Source organism: Terrapene carolina, unplaced genomic scaffold (genome assembly GCF_002925995.2).
Source record: "Terrapene carolina triunguis isolate 2854851 unplaced genomic scaffold, T_m_triunguis-2.0 Scaffold69, whole genome shotgun sequence".
In the NCBI taxonomy this organism is placed as follows: Eukaryota; Metazoa; Chordata; order Testudines; family Emydidae; genus Terrapene; species Terrapene triunguis.
This window is the reverse complement of record NW_020664420.1, coordinates 14,797,949-14,821,181: the sequence shown is the minus strand read 5'-3', so window position 1 is coordinate 14,821,181 and position 23,233 is coordinate 14,797,949. Positions and strand designations below refer to the sequence as shown.

General features: G+C 42.6%; 1 protein-coding gene across 3 annotated transcripts in view; it reads right to left on the bottom strand.

The window, feature by feature from the left end:
- Nucleotides 1–23,233, bottom strand: part of NEDD4L (NEDD4 like E3 ubiquitin protein ligase) — a 336,647-nt gene that overhangs the window by 174,277 nt on the left and 139,137 nt on the right. For all 3 annotated transcript variants that reach the window (XM_024217469.3, XM_024217470.3, XM_024217471.3), the window contains exon 3: nucleotides 6,452–6,533. In XM_024217469.3, coding sequence (XP_024073237.2) covers nucleotides 6,452–6,533 — 82 coding nt within the window. The remainder of the gene's footprint in view (nucleotides 1–6,451; nucleotides 6,534–23,233) is intronic.

The window sequence follows — 23,233 nt, the reverse complement described above, 5'->3', positions numbered from 1 at the left end:
AAATGGTATTCTATTATTGTTTAACAGCACGATTAATCATGCAATTAATCACGATTAATTTTTTTAATCACTTGACAGCCCTAATAATTATTCTGTTCACAAAGGGAGAGTATTCAGCAGCTTTTTCCTCTCAGGGTTCATGACTGTTATCAGTAATAAAAGGCAGTGAACTCTCTCTCTCTCTCTGCATTATTATTATTTGCACCTGAAATGAGTGCCAAAACGGATTTGTCATCACATTCAACTTTGGTGGGTTAAGCTTGGTGCATGTATTTTCAATCAGATAAGGAGTTATGGAATGCTCTACATCTATCAAAATGAACAGGCCTACCGATTACCTATTTATACTCAAGAATCCATGATATTCTGTTAGCTTCATGAATTCAGAGAACAAAATTAAAATGTAGGGGGAATTTTCTGGCTACAAGAGTAACTGGGGGAAAGAGTCTGATTACCATAAGAGCCTATTAGCATCAGTTCCCAATTGTGACACAATATCCGAAGAAGATATTTGATCATCAAATGATGGTTCCAATTTTGCCAACACTTACCAACATGTAATGTACTTAGTAATAAGGCTGCGAGTCTGTCACGGAGGTCATGGATTCCGAGACTTTCCAGGACCTCCGTGACTTCTGCAGCAGCTGGTGCAGCTGGACCTGGGGCCACCTGAGCAGCTTGGGCAGCCCTGGCCAGCCACACCAGCCGCTGCTGGGGCAGTCTTGGACCACTGCTCACCCCCCATCCAGAAGCGGCAGGAGTTTGGGTGTGGGAGGCGGCTCAGGGCTGAGGCAGGCGGTTGGGGCACAGGAGGGAGTGAGGGCTCCGGATGGTGCTTACCTCAGGGGGCTCCCCAGAAGCAGTAACATGTGCCTCGGTTCCTAGGCAGAGGCGTGGCCAGACGGTTCTGCAAGCTGCCTCTGCCCACAGGCGCCGCCCCCGCAGCTCCCATTGGCCATGGCTTCCTGGCCAATGGGAGCTGCAAACCCAGTGCTCAGGGCGGGGTCACGCATGGAGCCCCGCGGCCGCACCTCCGCCTAGGAGCAAAGAGACACGTCGCTGCTTCCAAGGAGCTGCGCGGAGGCAGGTAGGGAGCCTGCCAGCCCCGCCAACTCCCCCTCACCTCCCCCCCACAGTAGCAGGGGTCCCCAGACCACCCCAGAAGCTGCAGAGGTCCTGGGACGCACGCTGCCAACCCCCTCAGCACTCCCAGGCTACCCCCCCAAACACCTGCGGCACCCCGGGCTACCCCCTGCCCCGGAGCACCCAAGATTTAGTCTAGGGTGACCAGATGTCCTGATTTTATAGGGGCAGCCCCGATATTTGGGACTTTATCTTATATAGGCGCTTATTACCCCCCACCCCGTCCTGATTTTTCACACTTGCTGTCTGGTCACTCTAATTTAGTCAGGGGTATATAGTAAAAGTCATGGACAGATCACAGGCCATGAATTTTTGTTTACCGCCCGTGATCCGGCCATGACTTTTACTAAAAAATACCCGTGACTAAAACGTAGCCTTAATCATTAGCCTTGTTGGAGGCAATGGGGCTACCACAAGAATGTTGGCAGGATTGGGCCCATAAACAGCAATTACCCTTAACAACTGAGTGCAGTATAAGATGGCAGAGGATTCTGGATAAGGTGATCCAGTGAAACATTTAATCATAGTAGCTATTGGAACTATAATATTAATCTTAGCACTTCCTTCAGTTTAACTGATGGTTGGTGCTTTTTAAAAGAAAGTATTTTTCAATATTTGCTTTTATAATGTGAGTAAGGACCAGATCTAGAAAGCAAATGCTTATAATATTGTACAAACAATGTCATGTTACTACACTTTTCCTCTTCACCCATTAACATGGTTGTACTGCTCTTCAAATATCTAAAATCAAACAAAGACAATGAAAAATGAAGCTTCCCCCCCTACCCCCAGATATGGAATAAGAAAAATCCAAGTATTTTTAAAACAGAAGCCAAGCAGATTACATTTGTTTAAATATTCAGGACAGGGAGGGCAGAGGAGACTTACCTGAATTTGTCTCCTTTGCACCTTATTTTTTGTGGAGGAATTACAAGGTACTATGTATTCCTCCGATTACAAATATAAGTCTACACTAGCACCATATAAGTGGAGAACGTGAAAGTGTCTGGTCTGAGGTCAGGAGAGATGGTTTGACCTCTCAAATTTAGAAGTTTGGGCTTTACCAGCACATTGCCCTTTTTCTTGAAGCCTAATATTTTGACCTGTCAGCTAAGTTCGTATACTTGGTCTTGCAGATTTACACCTTTGCATCTTTGTTATCTGCAGCTGTGACAATTTTAAGAAGTGAGATACTAAGAAGTGTAAGTACACTGTTTGCCCTGCAAAGGCAGAGTGGTTATCTGTACCAGGGAACAGAGTCTTGGGAGAGAGAAAGTTGTTCCAGGGGAGAAATAAAAACACCTATGACAAAATATGTTAGGAGTTGCCCCTTTAAGAAATGTTCATGTCTTCCTCACATTTACACAAGCACTGAATTTCTCTCGGTATGTTTATGAGCATTATGATTGTTTTCATAAGTCAGTTGGAGAGGCAACTGTTTTTATTTAATTTATTTTTCAGGATTTTGGTATTTTGGTAAATTGTTAAATTTTTCAATAAAATTAAGTTTAAAACTAAATTTAAACAAAATACTGTATTGCCCTTCCTCGTGATGTTGTCAAACATGAAGCTTATTTGGAGTGTTTACTACATTCCAAATTTTTAAAAATATTAGTGTCTTCCTCCTCTTTGTAACTAGATAAAGCATTAAATTATATTTTGTATATTACACTGAGAAACACTGATATAGAGGATATTCAACCTTTTTGATACCAGGGACCGGTTTGCTGCCTTCCAAAACTGTGTCAGGGAGATCTCAGGGACCGGTCCACGGACCGGTTGTTGAAAAAAAACTGCTCTATATGACATTGCAGTTTTCCTTTCAAAGTCAAATCCTCTATCTGGGGCCTGGTCTACACTAACCCCACAATTCGAACTAAGGTACGCAACTTCAGCTACGTGAATAACGTAGCTGAAGTCGACATACCTTAGTTCGAACTTACCGCGGTTCAGACGCGGTCCACACGCGGCAGGCAGGCTCCCCCGTCGACTCCACGGTACTCCTCTCGCCGAGCTGGAGTACCGCAGTCGACAGCGAGCACTTCCGGGATCGATTTATCGCGTCCAGACCAGACGCGATAAATCGAACCCGGAAGTTCGATTGCCAGCCGTCGAACTACCGCGTAAGTATAGACATACCCTTGGTCTCCTTCACTAATGCAGAAGCTAGGATGTAGTTCCCATGACAACCTTTATACCTATTGGGAACAATGGAACATGAACATTTTGGGAGAACATTAAGGTTCTGATTCAGAAAAAGCATTTAAATATGTGTTTCACTTTAACCCCAGGATTTATCCCAGCAGATTCAATGACACTACTCCTGGGTCTAAATTTAAGTATGTACTTAAAGGCTTTGCTTAATTGGGGGCTAAAAAAAACCCAGCAACAAAAAACAAAAAATCAGACAAGAGAACGTACAATCAAAAGTACAGCACAGAAATACTACACAGGATCCTGGCAGTCACTACATAGACGACAACGAAACAGCAGCAGCCTTACAAACAATATACTAATAAAGAAGGAGAAAATCCTCCAAGAGAAAATACATGAGCACCAAAAAAGCTGCTATGCCAATTAGAACAGTAGTAATAACAAAATTCAAAAAGAAATAAGCAAAACCAGATTTTCCATCCTTTCTCAGCAACATTATACACTGGTATCCTGAGTGCAGATTATACGGAAAACAGAAAATAATTGCCTTCCACCACCTTCCAGCTAATCAAAACATCACAACACTTTGAAAACAATCCCAGGCCAACTCCAGAGCTACTGTCCACTTCACAACAACAACAAACTCACTGTTTTCTGGCAGACGTAATCCCTAGTCCAGTAAACAGCTCCATGGGGGCAGACCCATTGACCTCAATAGGGCTCCATGTGGGGGAAGGGGTTTACCGCATGTACCGGGGCCTATGTGGCCAACATTAGAATAATTTCATATCTTATAAAATTATATTGCCCACAACTAGCAGCACCCCACATTATTGCTTACAAGAGAAGGAGCCTTCTGCCACCTCAGGGACTTGCCTACAAGGGAAAGTTTTACCAGTTATAGGTATAAACCCCTATATGAAGGGGTTACTGACTTAAATCAAAGCAATTTAAATCTACTATTTTAATTATGACTTAAATCAGAAAACAGGAAACCTTGATTTAAATTACTGACTTTAATTTTGTTTTGCATTTTTACTTTTTAGTTATTTTCCTAAAGAAAGGTTGATTTTCATTGGCTGGTAACCATTAAAACTGGTTGATTTTCAATTAAATATAGCCTCCTCTACATTAAATGTGGTACTTTTTTGCTAGGCAGGAGAATATGCTTATATCTATACATGTTTATTTAAGCAATTACATGGCTTAAAATATATGTATTCAATTTTCTTATTTTTATTGCGTTAAGAAAGGCATCATTCACCATTTTCTACTTATTAGATTATTAATTTTTTATTCATGATTTGTATTAAGCTCTGTCTGGATGGAAATTAGAAATCAATTAAAGTGAACAAAAATAATTTAATTTAATTTTTAATTAATTACATTAGTTGATGAGAAAAATTAATTGATAAGAAAAAAGTTTATCAAAACATGTTTTGCATTTAAAACTGATTATTATAAAAATAAAATATATTCTTGCCATGAATAAGGCCCCTAGCTATGATAATACAAAATAGTAATAAATAAATAAATAAATAAATAAATAATCTGTGCTTAGTGGATTTATTGTTTATGGTCACAACGTCCTTCAAGATTTTAGTACTAGTAGATGTCATCAACTCCCCTAGTTTTTACTATAAACTGGAAGAGGAAAACAAACTTCCTTGCTTTTTCAACTCCCAATCAGTTTTTTATCTTTGAATGAATGAGCCATTAAACTGGACTAGTTGAATGAACTGAAATGAAGAAAATATTCTCTCTGAACCTGCAGAAAAGACTACTGTGTCAAAAGCTGATTTTGCACTTCAGTAAACTATGGTTTCATGTGCTTAGCCAGCGACGTCCACCAGTTCAGTGGTTTGCCTTTCTTTTAAATGTAGACAGCAGATATGTACTGTTTATTTTTTTATTTAAATGGATGAAAAGTTATCAATTTAAAATTTATTTTTAAATAGGTATACTTGTAAAAAGGAAAAAAAAGTTATTTAATTTAAATAAAAAAATCTGATTTTTTATTTAAAAAATAAAATCGGTCAAGAAATGAACTTTTATTCTTCATATAGTTTAATCCCATCACAAGTGACAAACTAATCTGTAAAAAAGGCACTTTTCAACTGGAATAACAATATATAAATAAAAGAAAGAACATATACTATATCTGTTTAAATTCAAACCTTAGGTTCGACTAAAAAGACTTTCCCATACAGACCAGGCTTAAACATTTTCCATTGATATAAAAAGAGTAAGAGTTCATAGTGTACAAATAAAAATTCCATGATAGCAGGATGACAGGTGAATCCTACTTACGAAAAAAAAATTCCATCATCAAAAGAAAGCCTCCCACATATCTGTATTATTTTGTTATAAATGTCAAACGTATTTAAAAACAATCGCCCAAAACACTATGTTCTATGCTGTTACTGTAGCAACTAAGTAGAGCTGAATTTTTCACTAAGAATTTTCACCAAAACTAAAAACAAATTTGGATAGACTCTGAAACTAAAGTTAGTAGAGGCCAAACATATTTTAAAGTGGACAACATAAGATCAAAAACACTATTATAAAAAAAAAAAAAAAAAAAAGTTTCCACATCAGTGTAATTAGCAAACACCTGAGGGTTTTGTTTTTTTAATTCCTTCAATTTTAACTGTTTTTAGTTTTCACTGTTCATACTCTTAGGTTTGGTACCAGTTGGAAATGATTTTTTTAAAACATCTTCAGAGATTATTCAAAATGAATTTCAGTAGTTCAAAATTCTGCCCTACATTTTAATGCCCACATCCAATATTATCAAATAGATATAGAAAGACTTGAGAATTAAAGAATATTTTATTATAGCTTAGTATTATTTTTAAATAAATCTTACAAAAGCAAGCGACAATGCAATTCAACACATCAAACCTCAACTGAGAAGTTTTTGATATAAAAAGTAGTTATTTTATGGTTCACAGTCTGCACTTGGCTACAGGCAAATGCATGCACTGGCTTGGAAGAGTTTGATAAAAAAAAAAAAAGAAAATGTTATCCAATATACATACAAACATTCACAGGCAATATCTTTAAATCAATACTGTAATATCGTGTAGAGAAGAAGCATGCTCCAGCATTCTCAATACTTCCAGAACACAGTGAAGGAAGAACCACCACGTACCTTTTTTATAGTTTTTGTCTGCACCAGAGCAAGTTCTTTGTTCTCATCTGCTACATACAGGGAAAGTTTCACATAGGGGTCACTGCAAAAGAAGGTGTCACATTTAATAGGGTTATAATTTTACTGACAACTATAATAGATGTAAATTCAATATGAATTGTTCATTTAGTCTCATTACACAAATAATTAATAGCCTCAAATACACCTAGTAAAAAACTTGTTTACTGGGGCAAAAGTCTCTGTATTAAACCTATTTTAACATTATTTAATCAAGCAAGTGCAAACAGAAATATGTTAAAGACTAATTATAGTATCAGAAAATGAACTGAACATCTGTTTTTTTCCACATAACAAGAAACAACTGAGATGAGGAGCTACCTGAGATGAGCATGCACTTAAATGACCAAAAAAAAAAGTATATATGTATGTATGTAAAGTTTCTGATATATATAAAATCACAGAAATCTAAAACTGGAAGGGACCTCGATTGCCCAATCCCCTGTACTGAAGCAGGACTAAATATTATCCAGAGGATGTACACGGTCAGGCCCTGACAACTTGAAGACATCTAACTTGCCTAAGTAATTCTTAACTATTTATATTCTGCAGATTTTCATCCAATTTCCCATTGGTCCACCATATCCATTTAACAGAAATAAATGTTTCACTCAGAATTAAAATAGTAATTGACCAAATTCTAACCTTTGGGTTTTGGAAAAGGTCTATTGCAGATGGCAGGGGCCAATGAGGATGGAGACAGGAATTATCTTTACTGGCCAAGGGGTCACAATTTTATATCGTAAGATATCTCCTAACACACATGTACTGGCACCAGCCAAGAGGGGTGGAGGGTGGGGAGTTAAGACCACAGCCTCTTCAGACTGTCAGCATGCCCCTTCTTTTTGATGTTCCAATCCATAGCATTCCAACATTTCCTGCGCCTATCCGGCCCATCTTACTCCCAGGCCTGAGGCAATCACCACGTCTTCTACTAGTGCCTGGGTCACTATGTGAATCCAATCCCCTTCTCTGGTGAAGCTGGGCTAATACCAAATTTGTAGGAAGGAGGTATTATCCCCGACTCCCGAACCCACAAAGGTCATAAGCAGCTGCCATTCCCTTCCATATTAATTTTATCTCCATTGAGGGAAAATCTCATCCATGCAGCCAAGACCAGCTGCTACAGCTCCACTAGCCTCCAAACCCTTTCCTTACCTGATTTTGTCTCTTGGGAAGGAGAAAAGTAAACCGGTTTCTAATATGGCCCCTAGAATCCGATATGTTATGCTCCCTTCATTCTTCCCTCCCTCACCTACAGAGAAGAGCCTTCCTGAAAAACATGGTTAAGTGTTAGGGTAACATCTAGGGCCACTTTTCCCACCAACACTGGGGATTTTCCTAGAAATGAGACTGGGTGGCCCAAATGGAGTACACACTTTGAAGAGGCAGGTTATTGTGATCCAGCAGAGGGATTAGTGAGTCCTACTGCATCAAAGCTGCACAGTGGGCCACCCAGTCTCATTCCTAGGAAAATGTGCACGGCAGTACCGAGAAGTCTCAAAATATATGAAAGAACTCTCACAGGAGCTGAAGGAGAAGAGAACCCGGTATGCTCCAGGAACCTGAACTGCCCCATACCAAGCTTGTGCAACTCCCAATACCACCATTCACTCTGGGGTATCAACTGCAGCCTGCCCTTTATGGTTTAAATGGCAGCAAATTGCTAGGACCCAACAAAGCAATTAACGCATCCTGCTGCTACACAGCAGAGAAGCAGAATAACCTCACACAGACTCTACACCAGAATGTGGGACTGGACCATTCACTCCACCTGAAGAGGAAGGAAACCCTTAAGAGAGTAGTAGCTAGACTACTGAACTCCTTCCATGTCGTCTTTCCAAGAATGCAACACAGCCAATGGGATGGAATCTGGGCCTGACTGGAGAAAGGATGCACAAAACAGATCCAGATGATCATCCAAATTATTTGAAAGGATTTTCTGAATCGTTCATGTTTTCATCCCCACTACTTTTCACTAACTGAAATCTAATTAACTAACTAAACTACTTGATAGTATCACTGTGGCGCGCAAGTAAATTTACACCACACAAGAAGTTTAATTTACCTTTGAAAATGAAATATCACAGTAGGAGGAAGAAAAGAAAAAATAAATACTCCACACTGGGCTGGTCATTATATCAATAGCTGAGCTGCTGAAAATGTAATTAAATTCACACTAATCACCATGGTTTAAATGAGATTAAAGCATCACATTAATAACAAAAAAGTATCTAATTCAATGGAACTGTAGCTAGATAGTAAATGTTGTGCATTAAACAAATATTTACTGTCACAATAACCTAATAAAAATGCAGAGTGTACCAGACACTAATTGAAAATCAGGCTATTTTGTTAGACTTAGTAAAATGTTGGAGGAGGGCAATGTCCAGCCATACCAAATGCACCTCCCGGCCTCGGGCCTCCCACAAGGCCTAAATATCCTTCACACTATCTTGCTTTCATTGTCTCCGACCTACCACCACTGGCTGAATTTCTAGCTCACTCTGTTCAACCACTGGGGGTGGGGTGTAAGGAATGGTATTGAAAGGTTATCGTGGCTATTAAAAATTCAAAGACAGATTCTGACCTTGCTCATAGCAACATAAATCTGGAAGAGCAAATCTATTCAATTTTATAGAATTAGTCCTTTTGTAAAAGAGATCATAATCAGGCTCTCAGATTTCTGGCTGTGTTGTATAATAAAAAAATTTGAGAGGGCTGCTCATTAATCAATCTGGCATTCGGAGTATACATGTAAATTAAGCATGACATGTCAGTGGAAGGGGCCAGCTTGTCATATCTGGAGTTTCAGCTTCAAGTGTACTCTTTTTAAAGGATTTCTCTCTTCGGTCACTTTACCTTCGATTCCCCTCACACAGAGCAAAGCTCTGCACTTCAGAAATATGTATCTCAGGACTTCCTGTGCAACACATTAGGTAAAACTTCTATCCAGAAAAGAACAGAGACAGAACCTACTGGCCCAACAGCAGGGATGGCCAGACCTAATTGGCATATACATTACATACTGTACAAAAAGCAATATAAACAACCATGTCAGCTTGCACTTCTAAACATGAACATTAACAGGTGAATAGAAACTGTTTGCTAACTGCAATAAAAGCAAGATTGTATTATACTAACAGAGCCATTAGAAAGAACAATTTGGACATTAGCCTGTGGGGGGAGGGATAGCTCAGTGGTTTGAGCGTTGGCCTGCTAAACCCAGGGTTGTGAGTTCAATCCTTGGGGGGACCACATAGAAATCTAGGGCAAAAATCAGTACTTGGTCCTGCTAGTGAAGGCAGGGGGCTGGACTCAATGATCTTCCAGTTCTATGAGATAGGTATATCTCCATATTTATAGCTTTATTTATATTTACCATTTGTTTTAAAATATTAATGAAATGATATTACAGATATTTAACAGCTTTTTTTTTTGTCTTTGATTGCTTCAAGTTAAGTCCATTGTGCAACCACGATTTCATGTAACCAAGTTATTTGCTTCCCTACTAACCTATGCACCTGAGCTGTCATTTCTATACAATTTTTATAGATCCAATCAATTTGGGGGAAAACGTAAACAGACACTCCATAGACACTGAATGATTATACATTCACTAAAGAAAAATTGTGTCAGTAACCAAATCTTAGAATTCCAAGCAACAGCAGAAATTATACCAGCCACCTATGTACAGCAAAGTATGAAATTAAGAGACTCAGGTACATAGTGTCATTGCAAGACTGAGAAACAATAAGGAACATATGCTTTGTGACTAGTCTGTGATTAAGCTATTTTGGAATTCAGTCCTGCAAGAAAAGTACAAACATTTTGGAATGTTACCCACTCCTCCTTTTCTCTCAGCCCACGTTCTCTCTAACTGAATTATCACCTTCATTTTAAGTGGGGGGGAAAACGGTTACTAACCTTTCTGTAACTGTTGCACATGTCCATTCCAACATAGGTGTGTGCGTGCCCTGAGCACAATTGCTGGACATTTTTTCCCTTAATGGTACCTGTCGGGTTGGCTCTAGTGCCCTCTGATGCTGCGCGTTCATTGTGTCAGTTTAAGGGGCCCTGCCAACCCCACACCCCTTCAGTTTCTTATCGACTGACTCCGATAAAAGGGGATGGAGGACGGGATTGGGAATGGACATATGCAATACATCCTGAAGAACAACAATTACAGAAAGGTTAGTAACTGTTCTTTCTTCAGGTGTTCGCACATGTCCATTCCGATGTAGGTGACTCACAAGCAGTGGTGGGCTTGGAGTTCAAGAACAAGCTGACTGCAATACTGTGTGGCTGAAGTTGGCATCATCTCTAGCCTTTGGGACCCTGAAATATCTGGGACTGTAATGCCCGAGCGATATCCAGAAAACACTATAGGCCCCAACAGACTGGCCGTTATTTTGCTCAGCCAGCCACACAAGACCACTGAAGGAGGAAAAACAAGGAGTTCAAATGTAGACACCCCCCCTCCACTGACCTCCTAAACAGTGCCAGTGCAGTCCACCCTCAGACACTCAGGGAGCTCAAAGCACTTGTTTTGACGAGATGCTTGGGGACATTTCAATCCCCTCAGTACCGGACCCAGTTACCCCTTTGTTTTCCAACCAACTCTCCCACTTCCTCAATGTCTGGACCCACATTACCTCAGACCATCGGGTACTAAGCACAATAGAAGTGGGATACACCCTCCAGTTTCTGTCTATCTCATCTTCTTAACCCCCCTACTTCCCTTCCCTCTTCAGGAATCCTCATCACAAACAACTATTGAAACAAAAAGTCCAATTCCTCCTTCGACTGGGAGCCGTGAAAGAGGTTTGGCATCATCTAAGAGGAAAGGGGTTCTATTCCGAAAGCCAAAGGTGGCCTCAGACCAATCACAGATCTGCATCATCTCAACAACTTAAAGTTGCGCATGATCTCCTTGGTTTCATCATTCCCTCACTGGATTCAGGGGATTGGTATGCTGCCCTTGATCTAAAGGACGCATACTTCCACATATTGCATTTCCAAGACCACAGAAGGTTCCTAATATTTGTCCTCAACCAAGTTCATTACCAGTTTGCAGGTCTTCTGCTTAGCCTGTTGGCCACCCCACAGATCTTCACCAAATGTACGCTGGTAGTAGCAAATGTCTTTGGAAAAAGGGGAGTTCACATATTCCTGTAACTCGACGACTGGCTAGTCAGAGGCCAGTCCAGAGCTCAGATGGAATCCTACATCCATCTCATCCAAATTGACCTTCCGGGCATTAGGTCTACTGATAAACAAGCAGAAATCCACTCTTATCCTTGTACAAAGGATAGAGTTTATTGGGGTGGGTATCAACTCCGTACAGGCGAAGACCTTGCTTCCAGAAGATCAGTTTCAGTCAGTCAGTCACAGTCTGATCAGGTCCCTTCAGACACTTCTGATCACGACCGCCCGGAAATGTATGAACCTTCTGGGCCACATGGCATCATGCACATACACAGTGCAATACACAAGACTGGGTCTCAGACCTCTCCAGGCCTGGTTGGCCACGATATATTCACCTTTGCGACATCATCTGGACTTGGTGCTCACCGTCCTCAGTTCAAGTCCTCAATTCACTGACATGAGGGTTGAACCAACACATGGTCTATGTGGGAGTGCCTTTTTCGCAGCCCCAACCCTCAATATCTCTGGTCTCCAATGTGGCGGCGCTGTGCTGGAGAGCCCATCTAGGGCCGGATGTTCAGGGGCACCCCTTCACTTGGGGCCACAGCATGGTAGGAATGGCCTGGGGAGCAGCGTGGGCGGCTATGAGGGTGGGGAGAGTAGGACCCCACTTTGGACTCCGATGAAGGGGATGAACTGCGGTGAGGAGACCAAGGCAGTGCTGACCCCCTCAGTGCTGGTGATCAGCGCCACAGAGAAGTCTGAGCTGAGGCCTACGAAAGGGGGCTTTCCCCTAGAGGACAGCAGTGGTACCGGGCGAAGGCAGGGAGATGGATCTCTGCCGCTCAGCGGTACCGATTCCAGAACATCTGGGAACACCAGGACTGGTAGTGAAAGCAGGTCTCTGGCTGCTGCAAATGCCTATGGAGTCAACAGTACTGTGAACTGACTGGTACACTGTCTGAGGTGCTTGGTGCCAATTCTGAGCATGGCTCTGAAGCAGGTCTTAGGGCTGCCTCCATGAGAAGGACCTTCAACCTCACTTCCTGGTCCTTCTTGGTGCGGGGTTTGAAGTCCCTGAAGATCTAGCAGCAGCATTTCCTGAGAGATGCCCCAAAGCATATGAGACAACTCGAGTGCGGGTCACTCAATGGCATTGACTTGCCGCAAGAAGTGCAGGGCTTGAAGCTTGGTGACCGAGGCATGTCCTGGCACCGGGGAGTGGACAAACCCTGCCAAATAAGTGCAGAGGCATCCAAAACTATTTAACTATTAAAAACTAACTACTGACTAACTAACAGAACTATGATAACAATATACACTAGAGAAGAGAAGGAAACCACTGGGAGGAATTGCCTGAGCAATGAGAGAAGTTCCAGCAACCGTCACAGGTGATAAGAAGGAACTGAAGGAGTGCAGGGTTGGCAGGGCCCCTTGTAGCAATGCTATATAGTGAATGGCACCAGATGGTGCTGGAGCTGACCCGATGGATACCATTACGGGGAAAAATTCCGGCAACTGTGCTCGGGGGCATGCACACACTTACATTGGAATGGACATGTGCAAACACTCAAACGAGGACACTCAAAGAAGGACTCTTCATTTTATTAGCAAATGTTCTAAGTATTATAACCCATTTTACAGGCACTGGAAGGATACTTCCCCCATTTCTCATGCCAAATGGTCCCAGAAGCATAAGAGTCCAATGGAGTAATTTTACCAGCAAAGCTGGGGAGGCAGAACACCGACCCACATGGTACCTCTGGCCCATCCTCCCCTCCCTCCCCCCAACACAGAACAAGGCTGTAAATATCCCCCCTCCAAAAATTCACTCCCTCATTCTTCTTTTCAAATTTCTAGTCTCATCATTTGTTCCTCCAAATATTATCATTCAAAAACCCCTTATCTCCACCTTCCAGACTACAGTACCCTTTATCTTCCTTCCCCCTCAGTTGTCTCCATTGATCACATCCCTCAACTACCATCCAAGCGCCCAATCTCACTTCCTGTACATTATTTTTCATCTGCTACACACACACACCCTCGCTCAGGAGAATGAACTTTGGGATATTAATAAAAACAATATTTTCTAAATGAAATGGACAACGAATCATCCTGGTCCATTGCTTATATTTTTTTATCCCTTTCTCCCTTGGCCTTCTTTAATAATAAATAAATAAATAATAATAATGTCATTTTACATTATAAATATTTGGAGGAGGGTCTATCTTCCTCTGATTGTATTGCATTTATAACGAACATGCAACCTTAATTCATCCTCTCTGTGCGTATGCATCATAATACAGCCTGTATTTCCCTCTTTTCTATTTTCAAACCACACACCCTGGTTCATTCAGTGCACAGGACAAATCACCAAGTATGCAAATTAACTGGAGGGAGGGAGTGGTGGATTATCTCTCATGTCATGTGACTGCTTAGTTAGCATGGGACAGCAAATGTAGCACTGCGCGCAGGGTGGGGAGGGGAGGGGGAGGAAATCAGACTTTTCCAGTGTTCCAATTTTGCTATCGTTTGTCAGGAAACCAATCACATGCAAACACAAAATGTGCATTTGAGATCAATCCCCACAAGCTAATTAGTGGCTGAAATTTAGTTCAAATTCCCCAAGGTATGTTTTCAAAAAGGGGTTGGAGGGAAGGGGGTGGCAGAGTGAGACACTGGGATACAGACACCGTGAAACTGAAAATTCTGGCGCAAGCTTAACAATGGTATTGCTACTGTGAGACCGTAATGTTAAACTTAGAGGAATGTTGAGGATGTTAAGTAATCTGACTGGCAAATTTACAAGTGTTAGGTCTCTAGTAATACCCTGCTCATATGAATTAAAATCAGCCTTTAAAAAAAAAAAAAAAATTTATACAACTTCTTCACCCACCCTCCAACCCCACTTTCTATGGTAATAGGAAACACCACACCTATGTACTTTTAAAAAAGAAAACAACATTGAATATATAAATGAGTATGATTACATTCCAGTGCTGTTCTTCAGGCCAGTAATTCCTCATAACTGGTATGCCCGAGAAAATGTTCTTTTATGCACCTCAAATATTATTTCTCAAAATAAACCACCACTACACATTTAATCAAACTTTCTTGCTAGTATACCGGCATAACTGAGCATGTTGATACATCTCTCAGAATAGTATTCAGTACTTGACAAGCACTGCTGCAGATCCACCCAAGCAGCAGCTCTCAACCTGTCCAGACTACTGTACCCCTTTCAGGAGTCTGATTTGTCTTGCGTACCCCAAGTTTCACCTCACTTAAAAACTACTTGCTTACAAAATCGGAGATAAAAATACAAAATGTCACAGCACACTATTACTGAAAAATGGCTGACTTTCTCATTTTTACCATATCACTATAAAATAAATCTATTGGAATATAAATATTGTACTTACATTGCAGTGCATAGCATATAGAGCAGTATAAACAAGTAATTGTCTGTATGAAATTTTAGTTTGTGCTCACTTCGCTAGTGCTTTTTATGTAGCCTGTTGTAAAACTAGGCAAATATCTAGATGAGTTGATGGACCCCCTGGAAGACCTATGTGTACCCCCACGGGTACGTATACCCCTGGTTGAGAACCACTGCACCAGAGGAAGCACGTGCGAAAATCAAGCATTTGTTGAACAGACAGTTTTGCAGAGGAAGGTGAAAGGGCCCAAGGTCACTGCTAATCTGACCTGGTGGAAAATTCCTTCCAAACTTCACATACGGCACTCAGACCGTGAGCATGTGAGCAGGAAGCAGCCAGCCCAGCACCTGACAGAATGCTCAGTGCCACGTCCAGGGGTGAAAGTAACTTAAAGGACTTACCGGTACGCTGGAATCCTGAGCGGGGCATGGCCTCAACCGGAAGAGGCGTAGCCTCAACGGGAAGAGGCGGGGCCTTTCAAATTTTAAAGGCCCTGGGGCTCCCTTTAAATCACCCCGGAGCTACCAGCTGCAGAGGCGGCTGGGAGCCCCGGGGCTCAGGGGTGAATTAAAGGGCTCGTTAAATCATCATGGGAGCCCTGCCGCTGCTACCCCGGGGCGGCAGGGCTCCGGAGGTGATTTAAAGGGCCCAGGGCTCCAGCCGCTTCATCTAATTTCCAGCCTGAATTTGTTCATGGCCAGTTGATATCCATTTGTTCTTGTGCAGGGGGGATGGGGGTGGGGGAGAAGGGCATGGCTATTTCCCCCAGGGAAAGATACAAAATGGATTCACTGAAGTTTTAAACATAGCAGAAGCAATCTTTTCTCTTTTAGAAGATTATAATAAGTTCGGTAACAACTTTTTTGATTACACACTGATCTTCTAGTCATGCATGGGACCTTTCCTAGATACAAAAAGTAATAAAAAGCAAGAGATCATAAGTTTACATGGAGTACAAATTAAATTTGCACCACTTTCTCCAGTCAATTACAAAGTGATGGTCATTAATTTAAATGTCTTGTCATTGATTTTGTTTAATTTTGTACTTTTCCAAGGAAAACTTTATAAAAAACTAAGTACAGTGAGGGACATAATCCACAAGAGTTGAAATCTCATGAGTTATTTCAGCCACTCCCTAACAAATTCATAGCACAGTGTACATGAAAAGCACAGCCTATGCAACCCCAGGCCAACAATTGGATGAGGGGAAAAACAAACAAAGAAAAAGACCCTGAAGAGGCAACTGCCAGTTTGAGAAAGCAGTTGCTGTATCAGCATGCAGAAGCAATTAAATGGTGATGTCACTTGTTGGATCAGCCTGGCTGAAGTGTTTAAGTAACACATGTATGCAAAAATACATCATTTTCAGCCTGGGGTCTGGGTATAAAACATATGGAACGTCAAACTATTATTTTACCTTCATCTGACTAATCTCAAACATGTAGCCTTATAAACACAGGACATTTATTAGAAATCCAGTTAAAGTTACTTCAAACAAAATATGCTGAGAAGGCGCAATTATATTCTACAGTGAGAGTATATATCCATTCAAAAGTTCTCCTCTGATCAGGTGTGTCATTTCTCTTTGTGTGCTTTGTAGCTGGAGCAGTGCTTAATCTGTGCCAGGGCTTGCCAGGGCTGAGCCCTGGCACCTCTAGGCTTGGCAGTTCATAACCACGGCACCTCTGAGCTTGCTGCATCAGTTATGAAAGTAAAAAAAAAATTGCTTAAGCCCCAGCATTACAAATTAAGCACTGAGCTGGAGACCCTTAAAGATGAGGCAACATCCTTGAGAAAGAGCAATAACAGAAGTACATACGTGGGTAGCCTATATATTCTTAGTGAATTTTTCACACAATGTTTTTAAAATTAGTATTTAAAATCCTTCTAATCTTCAGAGGGACTCTTCAGGAGGGGTGAAATCAAATGCCATATTTCAGTGGTTCTCAAATTGTGGTACATAAGCTGCAGTCAGGTGGTATAGTTGAGTTTAAATTTTATAATAGACAAAGAATCCATTCTAACTAGATTGCTTAAGAGTTACAGAAGTCCTATACCACCTAATCTGCAGGTTTAGATGCAGTATACTGTCAGAATTATTGCCCTACATTGCAACAGTATCAAGAACCATTGATCATGGTTGGTCTGGCCACATAATTTTTTTAAGCCTCAGCCAATTGGTGTTTAGTTATGTATAGCAGATCTTTTGGTGAGATCTAAAGTATTAGAACCAATCTTGGAATCCTATCAAAACAAAACCATGTATTATGTATAATCTGCATGTCCTCACAGCCTCCGCCTCCAAATACTTGATGCCCCTTTCAAACACAATAGGTGAAATCCTGGTCCTACTGAAGTCAATGGGGGTCAGGATTTCACCCCATAGCTCCATTCTGCAGCCAAAGCATTTTAGTTCTCAAATCCTGGGCTAAATTTGTTCCTGATGTTGAAACAGTACAAAAAGGGAGGAAGACATACTCCACAGTAGTATCTAGAGCCACTACATTCCACTGTGGCTAGGTTTATACCAGGAGTGGCCAACCTGAGCCTGAGAAGGAGCCAGAATTTACCAATGTACATTGCCAAAGAGCCACAGTAATATATTAGCAGCCTCCCATCAGTTTCCCCCCTGCTCCCAGCGCCTCCTGCCTGCCGGCAGCCCTGCCAATCAGTGCCTCCCTCTCCCTCCCCACCTCCTAATCAGCTGTTTTGTGGCGGGGGGAGGGGAAAGGAGGAGCGAGGGAACAGCAAACTCAGGGGAGGGGGAGGGAAGGGGTGGAGTGGGGGCAGGGCCTGTGGCAGAGTCAGGGGTTGAGCAGCGAACACCCCCTGGCACATTGGAAAGCTGGCGCCTGTAGCTCCAGCCCCGGAGTCGGTGCCTGTACAAGGAGCCGCATATTAACTTCTGAAGAGCCGCATGTGACTCCGGAGCCACAGGTTAGCCACCCCGGTTTACACTATGACCACTGGCAGCAGCATGTAGGGTCCGTGTAGCTACATGTCGCAGTGAAAGCAAGCTGCATCCACACTGCAGTGTGTAGTACAGGTCAGTGAAGGACTCTGGCAGCAGGGAAAGGCTTCAACAGCAACCCACTGCTGGAGCCTCTCACTGCAGCGAAGAAAGGCAGCAGCGAACCCCCCTGCTAGAGCCTTTCCCTCTGCTGCAGCCTCTCTCTGTGGTGGGGAAAGGCCCAGCAGCAGACAGGCATTGGGACACTACACCACTGGTGTAGACAGGGGGAGACAGCTTGGACAAGTGAAGAACCATGTAGGGTATGTAATTGTGTATATAACCCACCCTTCAAGTGCCTATTTACCTGCGTAAGCCATGCCTCGCTGGCTGTTAACTCACATGCAAGGGGGGGCTCTGTGTGTTTGAACTCTATGCGCTACCAAAAGAAGCATGCAGCATAGATATGCCTCTGTGAATTCAGATGACATTTACCCACCCTGTGTTTGTAATCCTGGGCAAGAGGATACCAATACCAGGCTTTTACAATTATTTTTTGGTAAACAAAAATTTTAACACTAAAATGAAAACAGCAAGGAGTCCAGTGGCACCTTAAAGACTAACAGATTTATTTGGGCATAATCTTTCATGGGTAAAAACCCACTTCTTCAGATGCACTTCTTCAGATGCACCGGACCCCTCGTTTTTTGTGTGGATACAGACTAACACAGCTACCCTTCTGATACTTAAACTAAAATGGTTTATTTAAAAACTGCTTCTAAAGTCTGATTTTTTAAAAACACAACTTAAAACATAGGTAGCATTTTTAACCCTTAAACCGTAACCCAAACCATTTTTTAATTTGTCTTTGCTGACCAAAATGTGGCAAGTCTGCAGAGAATATACTTGCATAGCTACATCACCATAGCTATGCCAGTATAATCCCATAGTGTAGACACAGCCTACATGCACAGAAGGGGTTTTTTCCAATGTGGTAGTAACACTATTTCCTTGAACAATGGTAGCTAGGTTGAAGGAAGCATACTTCCATCGACATAGCTACATCTACACTGGGGATTAAGTCAGCGTAGTCAGAATTGTGGATTTTTCATACCCCTGATGCAATTATGTCAGCCTAACTTGTAAGTATAGACCAAACCTTAGACCGAGCTCAAGGCCGGTGCATGAAGAAAAATTACTGTCATTGTAATGGATAACCATGCATAATCGGGCACATTCCAAATGAATTTGTTTTGTAGTTGAAGCATATCTGTTTTTAAAACAAGAGGAAGGTTTATAGATTTCTTGTTTGCATAGAGACCAAGGTTGTGAACAAAATGGGCCAAATCCTGTCCTGACTCACACCTTATGCAACCCCACTGACTTCAGGGGGCTGCAGAGGATGTAAATTCAGGAGCATTTGGCCCATCATTACTGAAGTTAAATAACTAGAGCTGATCAAACTATTAGTTCTGAATAGCATACATTGTGAGTTTAGCCCCTTTTTATGTTTTGAGAGGGGTTTGCATGAAAATCCTGATTTTGATTAATGTATTAGTCAGCCATCAGTATTCAAAGAATTCTGATGAATACATTGTCAGCCTTTTGGTTTTTCATTAATTGTACACTTCAGCTATTTATTATTTGCGTTGGGATCATTTAAGTCACATGGTATTGGCTCTGATCCACCATTAGATTAAGAAAACTTTATAAAATGAACAACAAACACTCAACTTCCAAGTTCACAACATTCATTCTAAAATAAATAAAAATGTCAGGACTCAAACATTGACAAATACATGGTGGTCATCCCCAGATACTCAAGATGAATAATAAGCCTACACCAATCATTGCAAACACAACTCAGCACTTTTAACTGTGAAAATATTAATCAATCAAGTTTTAGATTCAAATAATTCAAATAGTTCTTTAAAAAAATCACCATCACCTTTAATAAACATGTGTTTTGTTTTGTTTTTTGGTTGGCTGAAAATGAAATCTAAGATAATTTACATATGCAATATTCCTGCTAGTACGAACTAGCTCACTGGGTGCCTTTGCTTGTATGACGACAAGTTTCAGACAAAAAGAACAGGAGTACTTGTGGCACCTTAGAGACTAACAAATTTATTAGAGCATGTTAGTCTCTAAGGTGCCACAAGTACTCCTGTTCTTTTTGCGGATACAGACTAACACGGCTGCTACTCTGAAAGTTTCAGACAGACAGGAATGTGTTTATGTACTTTAACATTCATTTACATTTAACTCTGACCGCTGGTTATGTTCGTCAAACAATGTAATAAATGAGACCGTTTCAGTACAACCAGAAAACAAACATCTTTCTATGCTATTCTGCAAGATTGATCAAATATGACATTTACAAACATTCACGGCTGCATGGCTAAGGTCACATCCTGGAGCATGCATAATTGTGTTACCAATTTTGGTTGGATGTATTCCTGGAGATTTAATCACATGACAATTTTTAATTAAAGATTAATCTTTAATTCCTGGCAACTCCAGGCCAATCCTGGAGGGTTGGCAACCTTGTACATAATTAAACTACAGTAGAACTTTATGCCAAACCTCTTTTTGTCAATAACAGCAGCCTGTAAATCTGCAATAAGCAGCAAATGTTTCATCCAACTGGCAACCTAATTTGAGTCTACTGTGAATAGGCAACTGAGATGTATTTGATTTTAGTAGGTTGCTAATTTAGCTGTAAAATTCTTAAGGTTTACTGCTGGAACAAGTTGCCTTTTATCCTGACAAATAAAACTGTACAGCAGATTGCGTCGAGCAATTAAATCTGTACAGGCTATTTGGCTGGATGCTCCAAGAGTTCCACTCAATTTTGTTCCCACATTTACATACTTCACGTTATTTAATAGACATACTGCCCAGGATCTATCTCTCAGTATTATTTGTTCTCTTTAAAAAGGGAGGGGAAATGCAGTCAGGAAAGACCTTGTGTTATCACAAAATAAAGTTACACTGTAGTTATTAAGAGATAGCTGTCTGCAGTCAAAGCTATCACTAAAGTCTAAAAACTTTCTTGGAACATGAATTATAGGTGTAGAAATTTCTACTAGGTAGTGTGCAAAGGCAGGTAGCCAGATAAGGATTAGCTATTGAATTTACAGAGTACACTATTGCCATTCACAAGCACTATATCAGAGGATTCAAACGTCCTATCATCTGCACCAAAACAGTTCCTCTCCACCATATTGATTTTGGCTGGCTGCCTTGCTTCATCATTCTGTTCTGTATCCATGCTTCCTACTGCATCTTTTTACATCTGATTCTATGCAAGGAGATGCAAATCCAGCGTGACGGTCACATACCAACCTTTGGTTTTGCAGGGCTGGACGTTGCACGTCAAGTGAGCATATCTGATTTTGAGATTAATTTTTGGATTAGAAATGCACTTTGACTCTCCAAAAATTTCTGCTTCTCCTAGATATGGCCATTTGCTTCCACTGGGAGATATCCCTGGAGATAGGAAGATCCCCCCACCCACAGAAATATTCAATGGTTAAAGAGCCTGTCAGAAAACCCTTCAAAGACAAAAAGTTCTACTGCACTGTTATGCAATGGTATTCAAGAGCACAGCTACTATTTACTAGCTCATATTGTAAGGTAAGAGCCTCCCCAAAAGGACTGTTATGGGCAGGGAGTGGTGTTCCCAACACTTCTGTAGTGGGGCACCTGCCCCACTCCTGGAGAATGGGTTAAAAGCAGCCAAGCTAGGCTGACTGGGAAAGCAGCCACAGCTGTGGCCAGCTCAATCAGGGCCCAGCTGGCCCGTATAAGAAGGCTGTGGGCCAGCAGCTGAAGGAGTCTTTCTCTAGCAGTGGACAGAGAAGGACCTAGCTGCCTGGGAGCAGGGTACCAGAGGTAGAGCAGTGCTGGGGAAAAGCAAGGGGAGATGAGGGGCTCCAGCCTGGTAAACCCCCCAGGCTACAGGCCTTGGTGAAGGCCTACGAAGGTATTGGGGCTACAGAGGTGCAGCCTGGGAATAGGCAGAGGCAGCTGGTCCTAACCCCTTGCCAATGATGAGTGGCCCTTACAGACTGCAGTCTGCCCCAGTGAGTGGGGGCTAGATGATGACTGGCAGTAGCCACTGAGGCAAGGTGGGTTTAGCAGGCTGGGGGTTCCCCTGGGAGGGGAGACCCAGAGTGTGGGGATACTGCTGGGGCAGATCCCCAAGGTAAAGGGGTCTGGGAGGGACATAGGGCCAGCGGCAGGCGAGACACCGGCCTGCAGAGGGCGCTCCATATGCTGGACAGCTAATTCCCAAGACGACCAGCAGGAGGCGCCGCCGCACTGGTGAGTCTTCGCTGTGCTAAAACTTCCCATAAAAGGCCAGCATCCATGATAGCCTCTGACAGTCAAACTCCCCATCACTTGCCTTCATGTGGCAGAGACGTTTTTACTAGAAGTAGGGGTGTGAAAGGCAGGTACCTGGTGCTTCTAGAATAACCAGATTGGTGGGGCCCTTTAGTCTGGGGGTACAGGGGCAGCCTAAGAGGAGGAAAATGTTGATCTCAACCCCCCCCCCCCATCCATCCACAGATTAAATGAAGCCTGTGGGGGAGGGATAGCTCAGTGGGTTTAGCAGGCCAATGCTCAAACCAGAGTTGTGAGTTCAATCCTTGAGGGGGCCTGTAGTGAGTCAGTGTGGCTCCCCTCCTGCCCAGCAGAGGGAGCCCCCTTACAGACACCCAAGTGGGCGGAGCCACCACCGCCTGTTCCCGCCCCCCCGGAAGTCAAGGGGCGGGACAGGAAGTATAAAAGCCGGCCACCAGAGCTCAGTGAGGCCGCAGGAAGCAGACGTGTGGCCAGGAGCTCGCGGCCGGGAGACCTCCGAGGCCCGGGGCCATTGCCCTAACTGGCCAGAGCTGCCCAGAGCCCACTACGAGGAGGAGCCACCGGAGCCCGCCCGCTCCCGTCGTTTGGAGGAGTCGTTGGAACTCCCCCACACTGACCCCGAAGGCGAGACGCCACCAGGGCCCCTCCACCCCTGTTGTTACCCAGAGGAGCCGCCCGAGTCCAATTGGCCGGACTTCCCCGAGGAGCTGCCGGACCTGCCACCCAGCCCCGGCCGAGAGGAACCCATGCTGGTGGATTGGACTGGGCCCGGTGCCACGGACGAGGTAGGCCCCGAGGGGGAACCTGGAAGTAGCC